At 40.6% G+C, this 17,533-nt stretch overlaps 1 protein-coding gene across 1 annotated transcript in view; it reads left to right on the forward strand.

Moving 5' to 3' along the window:
- GREB1 (growth regulating estrogen receptor binding 1) overlaps positions 1-17,533 on the forward strand; it is a 65,621-nt gene that overhangs the window by 23,399 nt on the left and 24,689 nt on the right. Inside the window, exons 12-22 of the mRNA XM_013955040.2 lie at positions 566-694; positions 2,200-2,325; positions 2,782-2,979; positions 3,066-3,246; positions 5,071-5,263; positions 5,868-6,004; positions 7,337-7,676; positions 9,383-9,498; positions 10,387-10,586; positions 12,412-12,501; positions 16,074-16,687. Coding sequence (XP_013810494.1) covers positions 566-694; positions 2,200-2,325; positions 2,782-2,979; positions 3,066-3,246; positions 5,071-5,263; positions 5,868-6,004; positions 7,337-7,676; positions 9,383-9,498; positions 10,387-10,586; positions 12,412-12,501; positions 16,074-16,687 — 2,324 coding nt within the window. The remainder of the gene's footprint in view (positions 1-565; positions 695-2,199; positions 2,326-2,781; positions 2,980-3,065; positions 3,247-5,070; positions 5,264-5,867; positions 6,005-7,336; positions 7,677-9,382; positions 9,499-10,386; positions 10,587-12,411; positions 12,502-16,073; positions 16,688-17,533) is intronic.

The following is a 17,533-nucleotide window of genomic DNA, read 5'->3' on the forward strand; positions in this document are numbered from 1 at the left end:
TACACAGCTGCTTGTTTGTCCCCAGCAGATCACATGCTGCCTTCATTATCTGTTTTCTTACCAAGGAATCCCATACAATACAATCACAAATAAATAATGGAGAGTTATAGCGGACACAGAATGCTGTCCTGCTCTTTGTGACTGGAATATTACTTTGAGCAGAGGACTGAACATTTCCTTAGTTTCTGAAAGATGGTCTTTTAACCTTATTCCCTTCAATAATCTGTCAAGGGCTATGCTGATAGTTAAATAAATGATGCGAATAGCCACACAAAGATTCGTTATGAGAGTAAGGTAAATGACAAGTCCTTTGACTATCTATATGCTCTTTTTATATACTGTATTAACACATATTTCCTAAAATGGGAGAGAAATACAGAGAATTATAAATCATGAATCTATCCTACAGACGTGTGTGCGTACATATACATTAGAGAGAAAAGAGGCTCATTTGTGCTATTTGTGTGTATGTGGTATTCATTTAGCTGGATGGTATTTTTATTATCATTTAGAACATTTTTACTTCAGCTTGAAATGCTTTCAAATGGACTTTTTTGTCTTTTAGGGAAATATCAGGCAAGAGTTCTGTCTGAGAGCATGCTCAGTCCTTCAGACTACCAAAAGGAAGTTAACTATCAGCTGGTCACAGGCAAAGTCGAAACTCTGGGATCCTTCTTTAGCACCCTCTGCCCAGGTACATAGTATGTTATAAATAGATGTTTCCAAGTCCCTGCCTGAACCTTTTAAATCAGTGAAAATTGCAGTGCTCATGACCTTTCAGAAGCAAGATATTATTAGAAATATATAAAAATATATGAGAAAGTTCTGTGAAAGTAGATTTGAATTGAATTTCCTCCTAAAAGTGTAAGTTTCTAAAATCTCTCTGTTTCATAAAAATCTTCAAGCAAGTCATTGAGCATACAGTTCTTCACTGTGGAAGTCAGGCATATGAATGGATAAATTCTTTTGCCCTAAGCACATAGTTCATTTTGACCATGATAGAACACAGTTCTTTTATCAAAGGAAGGATTTGTCCTTTGAACTTGGCCATACTGTCGACTTGATCATGATGCATGGCAAACAGAGGAGAATTGCAGAGATCCAGGGTTACTGAATTGTTTTTTAATTGAATAGACTGAGGATTACTGCAGGCAGGACTGTCCAGAGCTAGTTACAGCCACATGGTAAATGTAATTATATCACACAACTAGAGCAAATGCAGTGCACTTGACAGTGTTAATGGGACGTCACAGTTCCCTCTGGCATTCATACCACCCCAGTAATTAGATCACAAGAACACTTTCTGGATATGTCATGATATTTTGACTGGTCATTTTAGAGAAATCCTGTTTTCTTGGAACAGTCATGTCTGTATTGTGTTAGTGTTTCTGCTCTTAGTTTCTTCAAAGAATGGTTTTCAAAATCCCTTGCTTTTGCTATTGTTTGGGCAGAACAAGTAACTGAAAATTTTAAAAATAGCTGCTATCCACATCCACTGGACTGCTGTTTGCAGGGCAGACACTGCCATTCTAAGCTCAGTTCAGGCATGTTCAGACATCTTTCCAAATGCTGAGAAAATACTAAGTACTCGGGACAGGCACGCTGTATTCTGTGTATAGCTTTCATCTGTAAGCAGGGCCCCCACCGAATTTAATAGGGTATGTTTGCAGATGCACATAGTTCAGTAAAACGTATCTTGCTTGCTTCAGCATTGTGTGTAGCCACAAAACTCATATTTCTTTCAGCTTTATAAGCAATTTTTTTGTCTGTCTCTCAAAAATGTTAAAGATTTAAAAATATTTATGCTCTATATCAGATTTTTCAAAGCTTCTTGTAATCCTTATTAGTGAACAGTAAAGCTCAATGGTTAGGGCATATACTAACCCAGTTTCAGATCTTTGCAGTTTCTGATTTGAAGCAGGGCCTTGAAGCAGGTTTTCTACAATCCTCTATAAAAGTCCTTAGCAGTCCTATATAGAGTTGGTCTGTCATTCTCTGGCCTTTTAATTAGTGATATGGTGTAGAAACAGACACAATAGAAAATAATGAAAGAGTTCCTGTACAAAAGAACCAGTAAGCTAAGGGCAGGACAACTAGCTAGCATTCAGAAAGCTCTTTAAAATCTACTACACAAAATCAGTATGAATTGCACCTATTATTAACATGGATGTCTATACCACTATCCTTTCAATTTGATAGAGGGTGACATTGATTTTTTACTGGAGAAATTTTATCAAGAAAACCAAGGGCACATTTCTTCATCTCTTTCTGCTTCAGTAAATAAACCAACGATGCTGAATGGAACTGGAGCAGCTGTATGTACAAGTAAGTAAGGAGGATTTTCTAAAGAGGTGAGAGAGAGGGTGCTTCAGACTAGGTCTGTGAGTCTGCAGTTAGATGCATATGGACAGAGCCTTAGACTCTTGAATTCTGTCTGAGTTTAACAGAAACTCATGTTTTGGGTTATCCATATTTACAGTGGTGGATGCTCTGCTTCATTCCACTGAATATTGTAGTCTCTGACGCTCTAAGCCTTACCTCTGCAATAGCAGAACACTGTTGTGTGAGTTCAACTTCAGCCCTGTGAGGCATTTAAGAGACTAAAATGCCCAAATGCAGAAAGATTTCTTTGCATATTCCATTTAGATTTTCATGGAGCATAATTCTTACTCACAAGCAAACTACTTTGAAAAGCAGATAAATCATCCATTGCCAGACATAAGATTTTGCATGAGGTTAGGCTTTGGGCATTTTTCTAAACAAAATTTTGCCTCTTTACAGGTTATGACATTGAGCGACATCAGATTCGTCCATTCCAGCTAGCAGTGGCTCAGAAATTGCTGTCTCATATTTGCTCAATTGCTGACTCCAGCACTCAAAATCTTGATTTGGGTTCCTTTGAGAAAATTGATTTCTTGATTTGTGTTCCACCCTCCGAAGTGACTTATCAGCAGACTTTGTTTCACCTCTGGCACTCAGGTGCTTGCTAGTTATCTTTATTTTAGATATACAGAAACTTGTTAAATTTGTATGTGTAAATACTGATATTTGTTTCATTTCTTTAGGCATTTTATTAGAACTGGGATTAGAAAAGGAGCATCTCACAAAGCAGAGGGCGGAACAGTATGTTATGAAGCTAGATGTAGAGGCCCAGATTAAGTTCAAAGTCTTCTTACAAAACTCTATTCAGAATCCACACACACTGTTTGTCCTAATCCATGATCACGCACACTGGGATCTAATGAGGTAAGAGAACTGTAACTTGTTTTTAGAGAAATTATTGTTATTTGTATTAGCTCTCAGGATCAGCTTTTTGGCTTATCCCTTCCTTCATCTTGTTTACAGCTTTCTGCTGACATCATCTGCCCATGAAGTGAATAAACATTTTCTTTTAAGGTCCTTCACTTATCCCTATCCTGCTTATTATATTATGCCTCAGTGGAACATTTCAACTTTCCTTGCTCACTGTTCTTATCTTCTTTCAGCCACCACCATTGTTTTTTTGGCTACCTGTCATTTGTTCAACAGAAGACTTCCTGTGAAAGTACACAGAGCTCATTACCCTCTGTCAGCGTCCTCTGGGCTGTAAAACATGCAAAAACTCTCCACAGTGACTAGACAACTAATGAGCCAACACTGCTGCTTATTTCTTTAACTGATGGGAAGTTTTCCAGGACAATGTTTTTCTGTCTACAATCATTGATTTGTAAGAATTGAAAACTTCTGTGGAAATGTAGTGATTTCAGTTAAACTTCGGACTGAATCAGAGGTTTCTGACAGATGCTTACTGGGCTTCGTGTCAGCTTTGCATAGCTCGTTGCTCCCCCACAGTGCCATATTTCCTTGGCTTCTTGACGCTCGGCCTGCTGAGAAGTTGGGCTGCTTTTGCTTCACAGCTCCTGAGGCACTGGGGAGCTTGGGGACTTACTGAGTTCCAGAGACACCAGCATGTTCCAACTGTAGGAACATGGTAGTGTTTCTGAAACCAAACACTATGGCATTTCACTTGCAAATGAAATGACAAGGTCTTGGCTTTCACATTGGTTAAGAATGATCATTTTCCCCAAACTTTCATTTTTGCGTATATGAGGGTTTCCTCTTCAGCTCTCCTCTATCTTAGGAGCTTATATGACCTATGTTACAGCTGTCACAGCCTTTGAAGTATTTATTCATATAGCATCCATGAGTGGTAGGCAAGTACTTTTATTGGTGCTTAACACTGGTATTTTTTCCTCTTATCTAATAAAGATATGTAAGTGACAGATATTTAAGTGACTACCTTGCAGAGCAGGATTCATGGCATCTAACTGAATTCAATTAACTGAGACGCCTAAATGAGGAGTGTAATTGCCCTGGATTGCCTACACAATCACAACAGACACAGGCATCTCCAAAGGCTGACTTAGATCATGGGTGGACTCAGTTTCTAGAGTTACTTATCACTCTTCACTGATAACAGATGAAGACTGGAGTGAGTAGGCCTGTAACTTAGTCATTGCAGGTAAATACCAAAAATTAGATAGCATGAATTTGGACTGAAGATTACACTGGAGCAAGGAACTGAATATATGTGTTCCATGATACTGGCATTTGTCTAACAGTAACTACTCCCTTTCATAATACCTCTATCACAGGTAGTCTTCTTCTGTATTTCTGTCATATTGACTTACTGTCTGTCATTTTCTGCATTGATTTTTGTAGGTAAGAATTATATTTTCTTAAGGGCAACACTAACAATCTGGCCATAATTACTAGAGGACCGTGTGGCTATTGGTAACTGCCATAATGTCGACTTCTTTTCATCCTTTCTCTCTCATATTCTGGAGGCTGTTAGAGCCTGGTAATTTGCTAGCTAGGGAGTTTACCAGACTTAGAAATTTTCAGCTGCAGTGAAATAACTTGAATTTCTCTTCTCATCCTTTCTATGCAACAAAAGCAGGGCACAGAATAAAGTCCTAAATTTCTTGTACGTGTTTAACTTCAATTTCACATGCAGGTAAAGCTATTCCGCTGACACAAATGTTCCCTTGTGACAATCACTTTGGAGAGTTTTGGATTTCTTTTTTGCAGTGCTATGCATAGCCTTTATCCTCAGACAGAACTGTCTACAGGACTTGTTGATAGACTGTTGAACTGCAGGGAGGTGAAAGAGGCGCCAAATATTGTGACCCTCCATGTGACTTCTTTCCCCTATGCGCTGCAGACACAGCATACTCATATCAGCCCTTACAATGAGATCCACTGGCCTTCTTCATACAGCAATGTAAGATTTGAGGTGCTTTTGTGAGATTTTCATAAGTTATGTCACATTTACATGTTTGGCAAGACGTTGGAGGACCCATGATTTTTGTGAACAAGAATGAAGTTTGCATGGCATCTTTTTCTTGTTTAGTTTGTGGCAGACTTTTTCGCTTTGCTTATCCTTTCATTTCTTGCTGTCTTCTTCATTCCCTTCATATCTTTTATAAACTGTAGTAGCTCTGCTAAAAATCTTTGAGCTACATAACTGGAAACCATCTGAAAATCTCACTCTAGTGCATTACTGTATTAGTATATGTACATACCTGGATTTTCTTCATATGTATACATATGTGTGCATATTTATACCTATATAGGTGTTCTGTGTATATATATGCATCTATGGGGAGCGAGAAGAAGAGAGAAAGAAACAGGAAAAAATTGAGTCTTCTTCTTTCTCTCACAAAAATTAATTCTGTTTCTTTCTCTCTGTTTTGATATATGTCTGAATATATATATATTTATTAGAGAAAGGGATTGCAAATATATCAAATATCAATGATTAATCAATTATAAAGTAATAATTGAGAGAATTTACTTTTAAATTGTTGTTTCTTCATTTGTTCTAGGGTGTAGATTTATACCATGAAAACAAGAAATACTTTGGACTGTCAGAATTCATTGAGTCCACCCTCTCTGGACATAGTATTCCACTGCTTCGATATGACAGCTCTTTTGAAGCAATGGTCATGGCTTTGGGAAAAAGGTACAATACACTTTTTGGTTTAATAAGGAAGTTATTTGTCTAGTGACTTGAGTTATTGGACTGCAAGCTGGAAACCTGTTTTTTTTTTTTTATTGCTGACCTATGGACAAAATGTATATTCAAGAGCATCTCACAAGCTCTTATTTTCTCCTTTTCTCTCTTATTTTTTGTATATATTTGGTTTGTGATCTAATCAGTCTAGGCTGTCTCTTACTGTCAACATTGTTTAGCCCAATGTGATGTTAGTTGGAACAAGTAGATACTTCTAGATTATAATCATCTCAGATTGCATCATCATGTAATCTCAAATGCATTCTTACTTTTGTCCAATATTATCTCTTTCTGACCTAGGCTGATTTTGATGTATATAATTTGTGTATGCCGTAGTTGGACCACAAAGAGAAAGTGAGATATCACTATAATTTGTGCACATCAATCAGTGGTAAAAACTGCAGAGTATCATCAGAGCTTGCAAATACATCATCAGTTAGTTTTTCTTGCTCCCTGTGGAGGGAGTCAGAAAGTCTAAAATCACTGGAAGAGAATAGTGACACATTATGTGCATGCATGCAACTGTGGATGAGCTTTTGGGGGTCTTTAAGAATAGACAGAACAAATAATAGAACCTTGTATATTTGTATTGCTAACTGGGAAACTGAGCACATCCACACTTAGCTGCTGGGGCTTGCTGCAGCATGCTGAGGAGTTCTGATCCCGCATATCAGGCTCTTTTTTGAGCGAGTGATATCTCCTATTTGTACTGTGCACCTGGATTTAACTTCTGTGGAAAACAGAGGACAGGAAGCTATTGCATATCCATCTCTCTCCCTTCTATGGACTGGGGATTCAAACAGCATATATACCTGGACTTGGGAACTTGTAGCTCTCCTGGGATGGTGCCTATATTTTTGGTCCCCTTGGAAACAAAAATGAATTGGTTTAGGATTTTAGTAAGAAAACATGAGAGAAAAAGCTCAGAAAAACATATCATGAAGAGTACTGTACCCATCGACAAGTGTATTCATTTTGAACGGTGGTATTACTAAGTGCATTAGCAAATTCTGATTGCTTGGTAACTTGACATAATGTAACTTTACTGGACTTCTTGCTTATTAAATCTTTTTTGAGAAATGGAGAGACATGCTCAGTTCTGGTTATGAAATGATACTTTGCAAAGACTATCTGTCTGCAGTTTGGTGAGATTTTGTTCTGTTGAATAGTAGATATCATTTTTAACAGGCTAAAATCCTGAGTCTGCTGTATTTTGTAAAACATTAGCTTTCTCACTTTGGCACTTTAATATTTCACTATTTAATTCACCATTTATTTCAGGTTTCCCAGGTTACACAGTGCGGTGATAAGGACTTTTGTCCTCATACAACACTACTCTGCAGCTATGATGGCAGTGTGTGGTCTTTCTCAGATGAAGAATTACACCTCAGTTGAAACTCTGGAAATCACCCAAAACCTAATAAACTCGTCAAGACAATGTCCTAGTGGTCATGGCCTCATGGTAATGTTGAGAATTCCATGTACTCCGCTGGCTGCAGTGGCATATGAACGTCTGTATAATGTAAGGGAAAGACTAGCCCTTGAAGATAACTTTGAAATAATCTTGGGAAATCCTAATTCCGGAATCACAATAGGGAAGCACTTTGTGGAGCAACTAAAGGTAACTTGTAGAATGACATATGCTGGGAAGCACACACTTCATTAGATGGGTAGGTGGGAGACTTTATTGGTGAGAGTTATGAATGTAAGCTGAAGGGCAGGTCTCACCAGTAAAAATTAAAAGCTATCATAAGGAGCATGATTATTATCTTTCAGACTCATGTTCTGTGATTCCTGTACTATCCTTATGTTATGTTCTAGTTGCTCAGTTTGGTATTAACTAATATGGGTAAAACTTCACTTCCATCAGCGACCATCCCAAACAGCTGAACTGCTTTTATATATACAGACCATGAACAACAGGGAAAAAAAGCCAACTAAAAATTGTCATAATTTTGTCACAGTTTTGTCACAGAATCGTCATAGTCATAGCACAGCAAAAGATTTTTATCATGGACCAGTTGAGAGTTATGTTATTCTTGTCACCAGCAGATGGCATGAAGGCACCAAATCCCAGTATGCTAGTTAGGGGTCCTAGAACAGCCCAGTATTCACATCTCAGTATCTGATGTTGTCTGGACCAGGGGTTGATTCATAGATTCATGGATTCACTACTTTAGGTCCAGGGTCTAGGCTCGTTTATATAACAAAAGGCCTCTGACACTGCCTATCACTTGATCACCAAAATAAAAATGTATTTACATTCTAGGATGGTGTATATACAATATACATGTTGTACAATATACAGTACATTCTGCATTGTGTTTGATTTGATATACATTAGAAAAAGTTATTTGAGATCCAGGGCCTAATACTGATCTCATTCTGCTATAGATTAGGAGTGATTTATCCTGAAAAATCAGTATTAGTTCAGAATCACATCCTGGTTATTTTCTCCAACATGCACAACACAGTGTTAAATGAACAAATGTCAGAGGCTGAATCATCATACTGTTACTTCTACTGCTCATTCCTTATTTGTAGATCAATGCCACAGCACAATGTACTAATTTTGGTGTGAGTAAAGCAGTACAGCCTGATGCTAAACAGTCAAACAATAGATCTAGTTATCAAACATCTCTTGAAGTTATCAGGAAAATTAACAGCTTTGGGGAGGTGGGGGACTGCAGGAGGCTTCAGAAGATAGCAAGTGAGGACAGCGGTATGTGTATGTGTTTGACACTTTCAGGTTCCCCTAATTCCTCCAAGGTGCAAAAGTCTCACTCCTAGCTCATTTCCTTTCTTAGACTCACAGATACATACTTTAACTGCCATGAGAAGCAATCCTCTATGCTCTTCTCTCCCCAGAAGCTCCTACTCATCCTTGTTGTCTCCTTGTGTGCTGAGGAGAGAAAGAAAATGCCAGAGCAGAGCCAGGGAATGGGGAAATAAAGGAGAAATTGCAAGATATGGGTGCTCCTTCCATGGTATCCCCAGGAGAAGGAAGGAATGCAGCTCCTTGTTGCAGTATCTACTCTTGTACATTCTCACCTCTGTGCTACACACCTGGGAGGCAGGGAGGCTTTTCAGGCCAGAACACACTGTCCCAAACTCCTCAGCCTTGCAGCAGGCAAGATGGCTACCCAGTAATGTGCTAGGAAGTTGTGCAATCTACCTACTTAGAAACTGGCTCTGCTCTGTAGCTTCCCTTGGTAGAACATCCATTCACTGTACAAATGGATCCATATAAAGGACCATAAAGTATTTTTTCTGTATTTCTATTTGTGCCTTATGTATATGTCCAACACTGTCTCTTATCTTAATCAGGTCTGGCAGAAAATTGAAGATGTAGACTGGAGGCCACAGACCTATTTGGAACTGGAAGGTCTGCCTTGTATATTGATATTCAGTGGTATGGATCCACAAGGGGAGTCTTTGCCACGGTAAGAAGATCCTGACAATACTGTATTTTCTCAGTGGCAGTTTTTTATCCATTGCTTATCAGATGGCTAACTATTAACTGTGTCATTGTTTGTGGGAGCCCCAAACTGAGATTTCAGTAGCAAGGCCTTTCTTTTTCATTTTTGGCAGTTTTTGTATCATGAATCCAAAAAACATGGGAGCTGAAAATGGCAGTTGGTGTGTCTGGGGCAGTGAAAATTAATGAGGGTTAGAATTGAGACTTCTGCTACAAGTTTCAAACCTTTTGAGGTTTGTGAGATTATTTCTGTTTTACAGGTGGGTAAGGTAGATTGCTGGTGTAAGCATGTAGAATTCCCCTCAAGTTCAGCTTGGCCCTTGCCATAAACAGGATAGAACTAGCTCAAAAAATGTTGTGAGATATGTCACAGTTAAGGGGAGAGAGTAAAGGTGCCTAAAAAAAGGTATCTAGAGCTAATACCCCAGGGTATCTGAGACATCTGCAAGATGCTGGCATATGTGACACAGGACCTGTGGGGAGATCCATGCCTTCTGGAGTGGTACCTGGAAGCCAGGCCTGATACCCTAGAGCCATTAAAATGGCACCAGATGCTTTCGTATATTCAACTGATTCCTATTTTATATGTTAGGCTTAGAACCCACATGACTATTCTGCTTCTTATGCTGATGCTAATTTTCAGTGCACTAGATTAAGCTACTTAAATAGATTAAGGATAATAAAATTATATATGCCACAGTGATAAATTTATCAAGCATAAAAGGTATACTGTGTTCTATTTCATTCATAATTTAAGCGGATCATGACAAAATTCCTCTTTGGCTGCATGTGTAAAACAAATAAAGGAGTAGATTACAGTGAGTTTTCATACTACCCCTCTGTTTCTCTCCAGATCATTGAGATACTGTGATCTACGTTTAATAAATTCATCCTCCTTGGTAAGGACAACCTTGGAGCAAGAGCTTGGCTTGGCAGCGTACTTTGTGAGCTCAGAAATTCATACAGAGAAAGCAGTTGTGAATGATGTGTTAGAGAGCGACCCAGAGAAACTAAGCAGCACTGATAATGAAGATGAAGAAATAGCGACAGAAGGTATTAGTAGAAACAATAAAAGAAGCTGTAAAATGACTGAGCTGTATTAGAAAAAGCAGGATTGCATGGGCATCTAGTCAATGAGGCTTTCTGAAGTTAGCCTTACTGAGTCAGCTCTGCTCCGCTCCTCTGTTTCCCTTCATCTCACTGAATCTCTGTTTCCTCACCCTTCCCTGCTCCCTGCCCAGGGACCACTGCTGCTGCTGCCTTTTAATCTGTGGCAGTCCTGCTGCTGCATTTCTGCTCTCTTGGCTTTCTCGTCTCCCTCCTATAGTGCTATTTTTTCTTTGCCCTATACATTCTAGCAGCTATCACATGGAGCTCAAGTGAATACACCTGGTAAAGCTCACTGTTAGGAGGTCTGTGCTGTGCTGCACTCCCCCTCAGCAGGGAGGTACGCACTTTACTGTTTCGGAAGCAGTGACCCAATCCCCTTCCTCACAGCAGAGGCAACTCCACCTAAACTATCCCTGACAAATGCTGCCTAACCATATGCTTACATACTGCCAATGATGAAGACTCTTCCTGGGGGAACTGTATATAGTCAAGCTGAAAAATCTCCAGTTTTGTAAAATTAGATAGTATGGCTGGAGAATATATTGGAGTATACTAACTTTTGAGTACTGCTTGAAAATGTCCATGAATTCAAATGGAAAGTGTGAAGTTGCTGAGTTTACTATTCTTTAGTGTAAAGGAGAACATATAAAAGTGAAAATATGCAACAATAATTTACTCAGGAACTGGATTTTTGTTTTGAGTGGTAGATGATGGACATTATCAGGCATCATTAGGTTCTTAACACTTTTTCTTTACTGTCTATTGTGCCTTGCAACTGTGGAAAACAAGGAATTTTTAACCCCCTAGGTTAGTTAAATCTCATGCTGTGTGCTGTCATTTCTTTTTCTGTACTGTGAGAAGGAGGGTAATTGATTAATGTTCATCTATTAAGCTCCTACTTATTAATAATAAGGATAGCAGATCAGGGTAAGGAAATAATCAACTATTTACTTTAATAAAATATATACCTTTGATATAAGAATGAAATACCTAAGGTCATCCTCAGACTGTCAACAATAGCCAACTACTTTTTCGTGATGGCTACTTCTCTCCATTTAGTGTAAAGTAAGACAAGACTGTATGTGATTGGAGTCTAGTTAGGCATCTAAGTTATGAGACTACTCTTCTAGTCCATGAAATATGGTAAGCTCCTCCAGAGTCCAATTCAGAACACTAAGAAAGACCCATGGTCCAAGATGTCTGCTGGAGGTGCTTACATCTCTCTTTGTTATAGTAAAACTCTACAGAAACAAGCATTTTAACTTAGAAGCCTAAGCGAGGAACCGCAAGTGTATATCCTTGGTGGCTGTCTAAGTATGGCCTGTCATCACCAAATTCTGAGATATAATCTGGCCACAAAGCTGTGGTATATGGGGTAGGAGGTAATTTCATAACATACTGACAAAATAGGGCTTGTTGTCAGTTGGTTTCCCTGACAGTGGATTAGAGTGGAAAGTAAGGCATGGGTAGGAAAGAGATAACGTGACTGAGACATGGCTAGTAATTGCCAGCTCTTGGCTGCAGCATTGACTTTGTGAGGCCATTGCAGCTCAGCATAATTAGATCAGTCCATAGGCTGATCCAACATTGCATGATACAAACAAATACTCTCCACACTGAGAACAGTGTCAGAATGCAATCAGAACCCAGACAAACTCTTACCTGCTTTTCCTCACCCTTTGATTTTGACAATGTAGCTGTCACTTCTTAGAGGCTTGCTTAAAATGCATTTTGTTTTCATTTTCCCCTGTCACCATTCATGAAACAGGCTCTACTTCAGAAAAGAGAAGTCCTATGAAAAGAGAAAGATCTCGTTCCCATGACTCTGCATCTTCATCTCTCTCTTCAAAAGCTTCCAGTAAGACCTTAAGATCATTTATATTAAGTTATATTTAGGACATAAAAGAGCCCTTTTATTCAAATTGCTAGATGAAGAATAAAAGGCATAAATCATTAAGCTTTTGTCAATGCCTACTTTAATGGGGTCACTGTAAGACACCTTTAAGAATCAGTCATTTAAGAATCACACTCCTCAAATACATGAAATAGGATCTTTTCTAGCTTGAATGAAATAAGATCTTTTCTATCTTGAAAAATAATTGTAAGGTGGGTTTGTTCTATAACAGGCAATCCTCTAATATGTGACACTGAATTATGAATCCTCACTTAGTACTGTCATGCCTGAGTGTGTTCACTGAAGCTATAACAATTTACCAAAAGCTGTATGAATGTATTAATGCATTACGCAGCACCAGAGAGTTGAGAGCCAGGTTATATTGCATCAGATGAAGTGTTGCAGTAATGCAGACACATGATTGTCAGATAAGAGCTGACTCAGAGCTGAGGGCTATCTCTAGATGTCAGCCTGTGTAGACATCTCTGTAGTCTATGAAGAAATAGCCTGTGAACAGGCTAGATGAGCAGACAGTGAGGTGGATTGGAAACTGGCTGAATGGCAGAGCTCAGAGGGTTGTGACTGGTGATGCAAAGTCTAGTTGGAGGCCTGTAGCTAGCGGTGTCCCCCAGGGTCCAGTCTTGAGGCCTTCTACAGACAGCTGGAAGTAGCCTCATGATCCCAGGCCCTGGTTCTCATGGGGGACTTCAACCACCCTCATATCTGCTGGAAAGACAAGACAGCTAGGCACAAACAGTTCCAGAGGTTCTTCCTGCAGAGCGTTGGTGACAACTTCTTGACACAGGTGGTGGAGGAGCCAACAAGGAGAGGTGTGCTGCTGGACCTCGTACTAACAAACAAAGAAGCACTGGTTGGAGATGTGAAGGTCGGAGGCAGCCTTGGCTGCAGTGACCATGAGATGGTGGAGTTCAGGATCCTGCGAGGAGGAGGCAGGGCACTGAGTAGGATCACAACGCTGGGCTTGAGGAGAGCAAATTTTGGCCTCTTCAGGGACCTACTTGGAGGAATCCTATGGGTTAAGGCCCTAGAAAAAAGGGGCGTTCAAGAGAGCTGGTTAATATTCAAACATCACTTCCTCCAGGCTCAAGAGTGGTGCATCCCTATGAGTAGGAAGTCAAGCAAAGGAGGCAGGAGACCTGCATGGATGAACAAGGAGCTCCTGGCAAAACTCAAGCAGAAGAAGGAAGTATACAGAAAGTGGAAAGGGGGAGAGGACACTTGGGAGGAATACAGGAACGTTGTCAGAGTATGCAGGGATGCAACGAGGAAGGCTAAGGCCCATTTGGAATTAAATTGGGCGAGAGATGTCAAGGACAACAAGAAGGGCTTCTTCAAATACATCAGTAGCAAGAGGAAGACTAGGGAAAATGTGGGGCTGCTGCTGAATGGGGTGGGTGCCCTGGTGACGAAGGATGCAGAGAAGGCAGAGCTACTGAATGCCTTCTTTGCTTCAGTCTTTACTGCTCAGGCCAGCCCTCAGGACCCCCAGACCCTGGAGGCAAGAGAGAAAGTCTGGAGAAAGGAAGACTTTCCCTTGGTGGAGGAGGAGTGGGTTAGAGATCATTTAAGCAAACTTGACAGCAACAAATCCATGGGCCCCGATGGGATGCACCCACAAGTGCTGAGGGAGCTGGCGGACGTTATTGCTAAGCCACTCTCCATCATCTTTGAAAGGTTATGGAGAACAGGAGAGGTGCCTGAAGACTGGAAGAAAGCCAAGGTCACCGCAGTCTTCAAAAAGGGCAAGAAGGAGGACCCAGGGAACTACAGGCCAGTCAGCCTCACCTCCATCCCTGGAAAGGTGATGCAGCAGCTCATCCTGGAGGCCATCTCCAAGCATGTGGAGGACAAGAAAGTGATCAGGAGTAGTCAGCATGGCTTCACCAAGGGGAAATCATGCTTAACCAATCTGATAGCCTTCTCTGGTGGAATGACTGGCTGCGTAGACAAGAGGAAAGCAGTGGATGTTGTCTCCCTTGACTTCAGCAAGGCTTTTGACACTGTCTCCCATAACAGCCTCATAGGCAAGCTCAGGAAGTGTGGGCTGGATGAGTGGACAGTGAGGTGGATTGAGAACTGGCTGAATGGCAGAGCTCAGAGGGTTGTGATCAGCGGTGCAGAGTCTAGTTGGAGGCCTGTAGCTAGCGGTGTCCCCCAGGGGTCAGTACTGGGTCCAGTCTTGTTCACCTTCTTCATCAATGACCTGGATGAAGGGACAGAGTGCACCCTCAGCAAGTTTGCTGATGATACAAAACTGGGAGGAGTGGCGGATACACCAGAGGGCTGTGCTGCCATTCAGAGAGACCTGGACAGGCTGGAGAACTGAGTGGAGAGGAACCTCATGAAGTTCAACAAAGGCAAGTGCAGGGTCCTGCACCTGGGGAGGAATAACCCCATGCACCAGGACAGGTTGGGGGTTGACCTGCTGGAAAGCAGCTCTGCGGAGAAGGACCTGGGAGCGCTGGTGGACACCAAGTTAACCATGAGGCAGCAATGTGCCCTTGTGGCCAAGAAGGCCAATGGTATCCTGGGGTGCATCAGGAAGAGTGTTGCCAGCAGGTCGAGGGAGGTGAACCTCCCCCTCTACTCAGCCCTGGTGAGGCCCCATCTGGAGTACTGTGTCCAGTTCTGGGCTCCTCAGTACAAGAGGGATGTGGCACTACTGGAGCAAGTCCAGCGGAGGGCTACAAAGATATTTAGGGGACTGGAACATATCTCTTATGAGGAAAGGCTGAAAGAGATGGGACTCTTCAGCCTGGGAAAAAGAAGACTGTGAGGGTTATCTTATCAATGTGTATAAAGTATCTGAAGGGAGGGTGTCAAGAGGATGGGGCCAGATTCTTTTCAGTGGTGCTGAAATATTTGCAGGACAAGAGGTGATGGGTACAAACTGAAAAACAAGAAGTTCTGTCTGAACATGAGGAAAAAATTCTTCACTGTGAGGGTGACTGAGCACTGGCACAGGTTGCTCAGAGTGGTTGTGGAGTCTCCTTCCTTGGGGATATTCAAAAGCCATCTGGACATGATCCTGGGCAATGTGCTCTAGACGACCCTGCTTGAGCAGGGGGGTTGGACTGGATGATCTCCTGAGGTCCCTTCCAACCTCAACCATTCTGTGATTCTGTGATTCTGTGATTCTGTGAATGCTTATTTTCTTACACTCTTTTAAACAACAGTTTCAGTAATTTTGTATTTATTTGTCTTGAGTGATGAAAGTATCTGAAGAACACTTGATTCAGTTAAGCAAGGAATCAATAAGGGGAAGAGATGACAGGGCAATCACTGACAACTTTCCTGTGCACTTCAATACTTTGGAAGCCACTTGTCATGTTCAGCAAATACTCCCAAGTAGTCCCATTAAGACTTCCTGCATGTGTAAAATTAAAGATAGCAGGAGCTGGTGTGGGTTTGCATTATTTGATGGATACTCTATATAAATGATTTCTTTGTGTTTAACTGTGGCTGTTGACCAGCAGAGATAGTTGCACTGTGTTGAAATAGAATTTTTCTTTTAGTTACAGCATTCTGCAGTGAGTCATCTCCTCCTTTAATAACAACAGGGGATACAACAAAATCCTCCCACCAAGTCTTAAGCAGCAGTACTGAAGAAACTACAAATAACTACGAAAGGCAGAAGCAGAAAGTAGACAAGGGGGCACAAACAATGATCAGCAAACACTTGCCACCTGTATCTGAACAACTGGATACAAAACAAAATATAAAACGTGCCCAAATTTCCATCACCTCTTCATCCTCTTCACCTTTCTCCTCTTCTTCCTCCTCCGCATCTACTCATAACTCCTTCATCCTACAGACCTCTCAATGCTCCATGACCAAAACATCAAAACAGCCTCCCATAGTTTTCCTGCCCAAGCTGGTGTATGATGTTATTACCTCTACTGACAGCAGTGGGCTTCCAAAGTCATCTTCACTCTTGCCTTATCATTCTGTGATGTGGGCAAGTTCTTTCCGTCCTCTTATGAGTAAAATGATGACCTGCACGGAGCAGTCTCTATACTACCGCCAATGGACGGTTCCCAAGCCAATCCATATGGACTACAATAACAGAAATGAGGGCAGACTGGACACCTTTCACCCAAGGAGGCTGCTGCTGAGTGGGCCACCACAGGTGTGTAATAAGAACAAGGTACTCTCATTGATTTATTTTATTTAATTTTATCATCATCTCAGTAAGATTAGATTAATGATATTATTCAGACTTACCTGAAGTTTTTTTATTGGAGAATAAGTTGCGTATATTTTATTTCCTAATTCTCTTCTAATAAATAATCTTCCTTTCTTTACTGTTAAGATGAGTTCAAGGACAATGAAATTGTAGCAATGTTCTTTCTCTGTCAGTCTCTCTGTGTTAGATCAATGTTTTAAAATATAGTAGGCTCAGAAGATAATTTCATGTACCATTTCAATTTGTTAAAGGTGAATAAGCATTTACATTTTAAATAAGGATTAAAGATCTGCAAAAAGAACATTTTCTTATGATCAATCTGAAGACAGTTGGCAGTTTGTAATTAAGGCATTTCGTCTATTTCCTCCATGTGGCAGACAGAAATAGAAGCTGTTGTGAATAACACATACAAGAGGCCTGATCTGCATTTGCAGTGCCATATTCACAAGATAAGGAGCTGATTGAAGAGTTTTTAAATTATCCTGAAATGATACATAGAAATGGATATATAGCAATTATGTCTGAGCAAGGTATCTCCTAGTTCAATGCACGTTACACGCTAAAGGTCTGATGTTTTGCTGAAGTATCAAGCAGTGAGCTAGGTAGAGGAGAGATACCATGCCTATAGAGAGCATATACATAGCATATGAAACTCAGAAGTGAGAGGGGACAAATCCAAACCAAGACGAAGACTCATGTTTCCAGTTATTGTAACATCAACCCAAAGAATTCATCTAAACATGGTCACTATTTAAGTTGCCCCATGATCCCCTCTTCTATGCTCATCCA

The sequence above is a fragment of the Apteryx mantelli genome, chromosome 3, assembly GCF_036417845.1.
Source record: "Apteryx mantelli isolate bAptMan1 chromosome 3, bAptMan1.hap1, whole genome shotgun sequence".
Taxonomy (NCBI): domain Eukaryota; kingdom Metazoa; phylum Chordata; class Aves; order Apterygiformes; family Apterygidae; genus Apteryx; species Apteryx mantelli.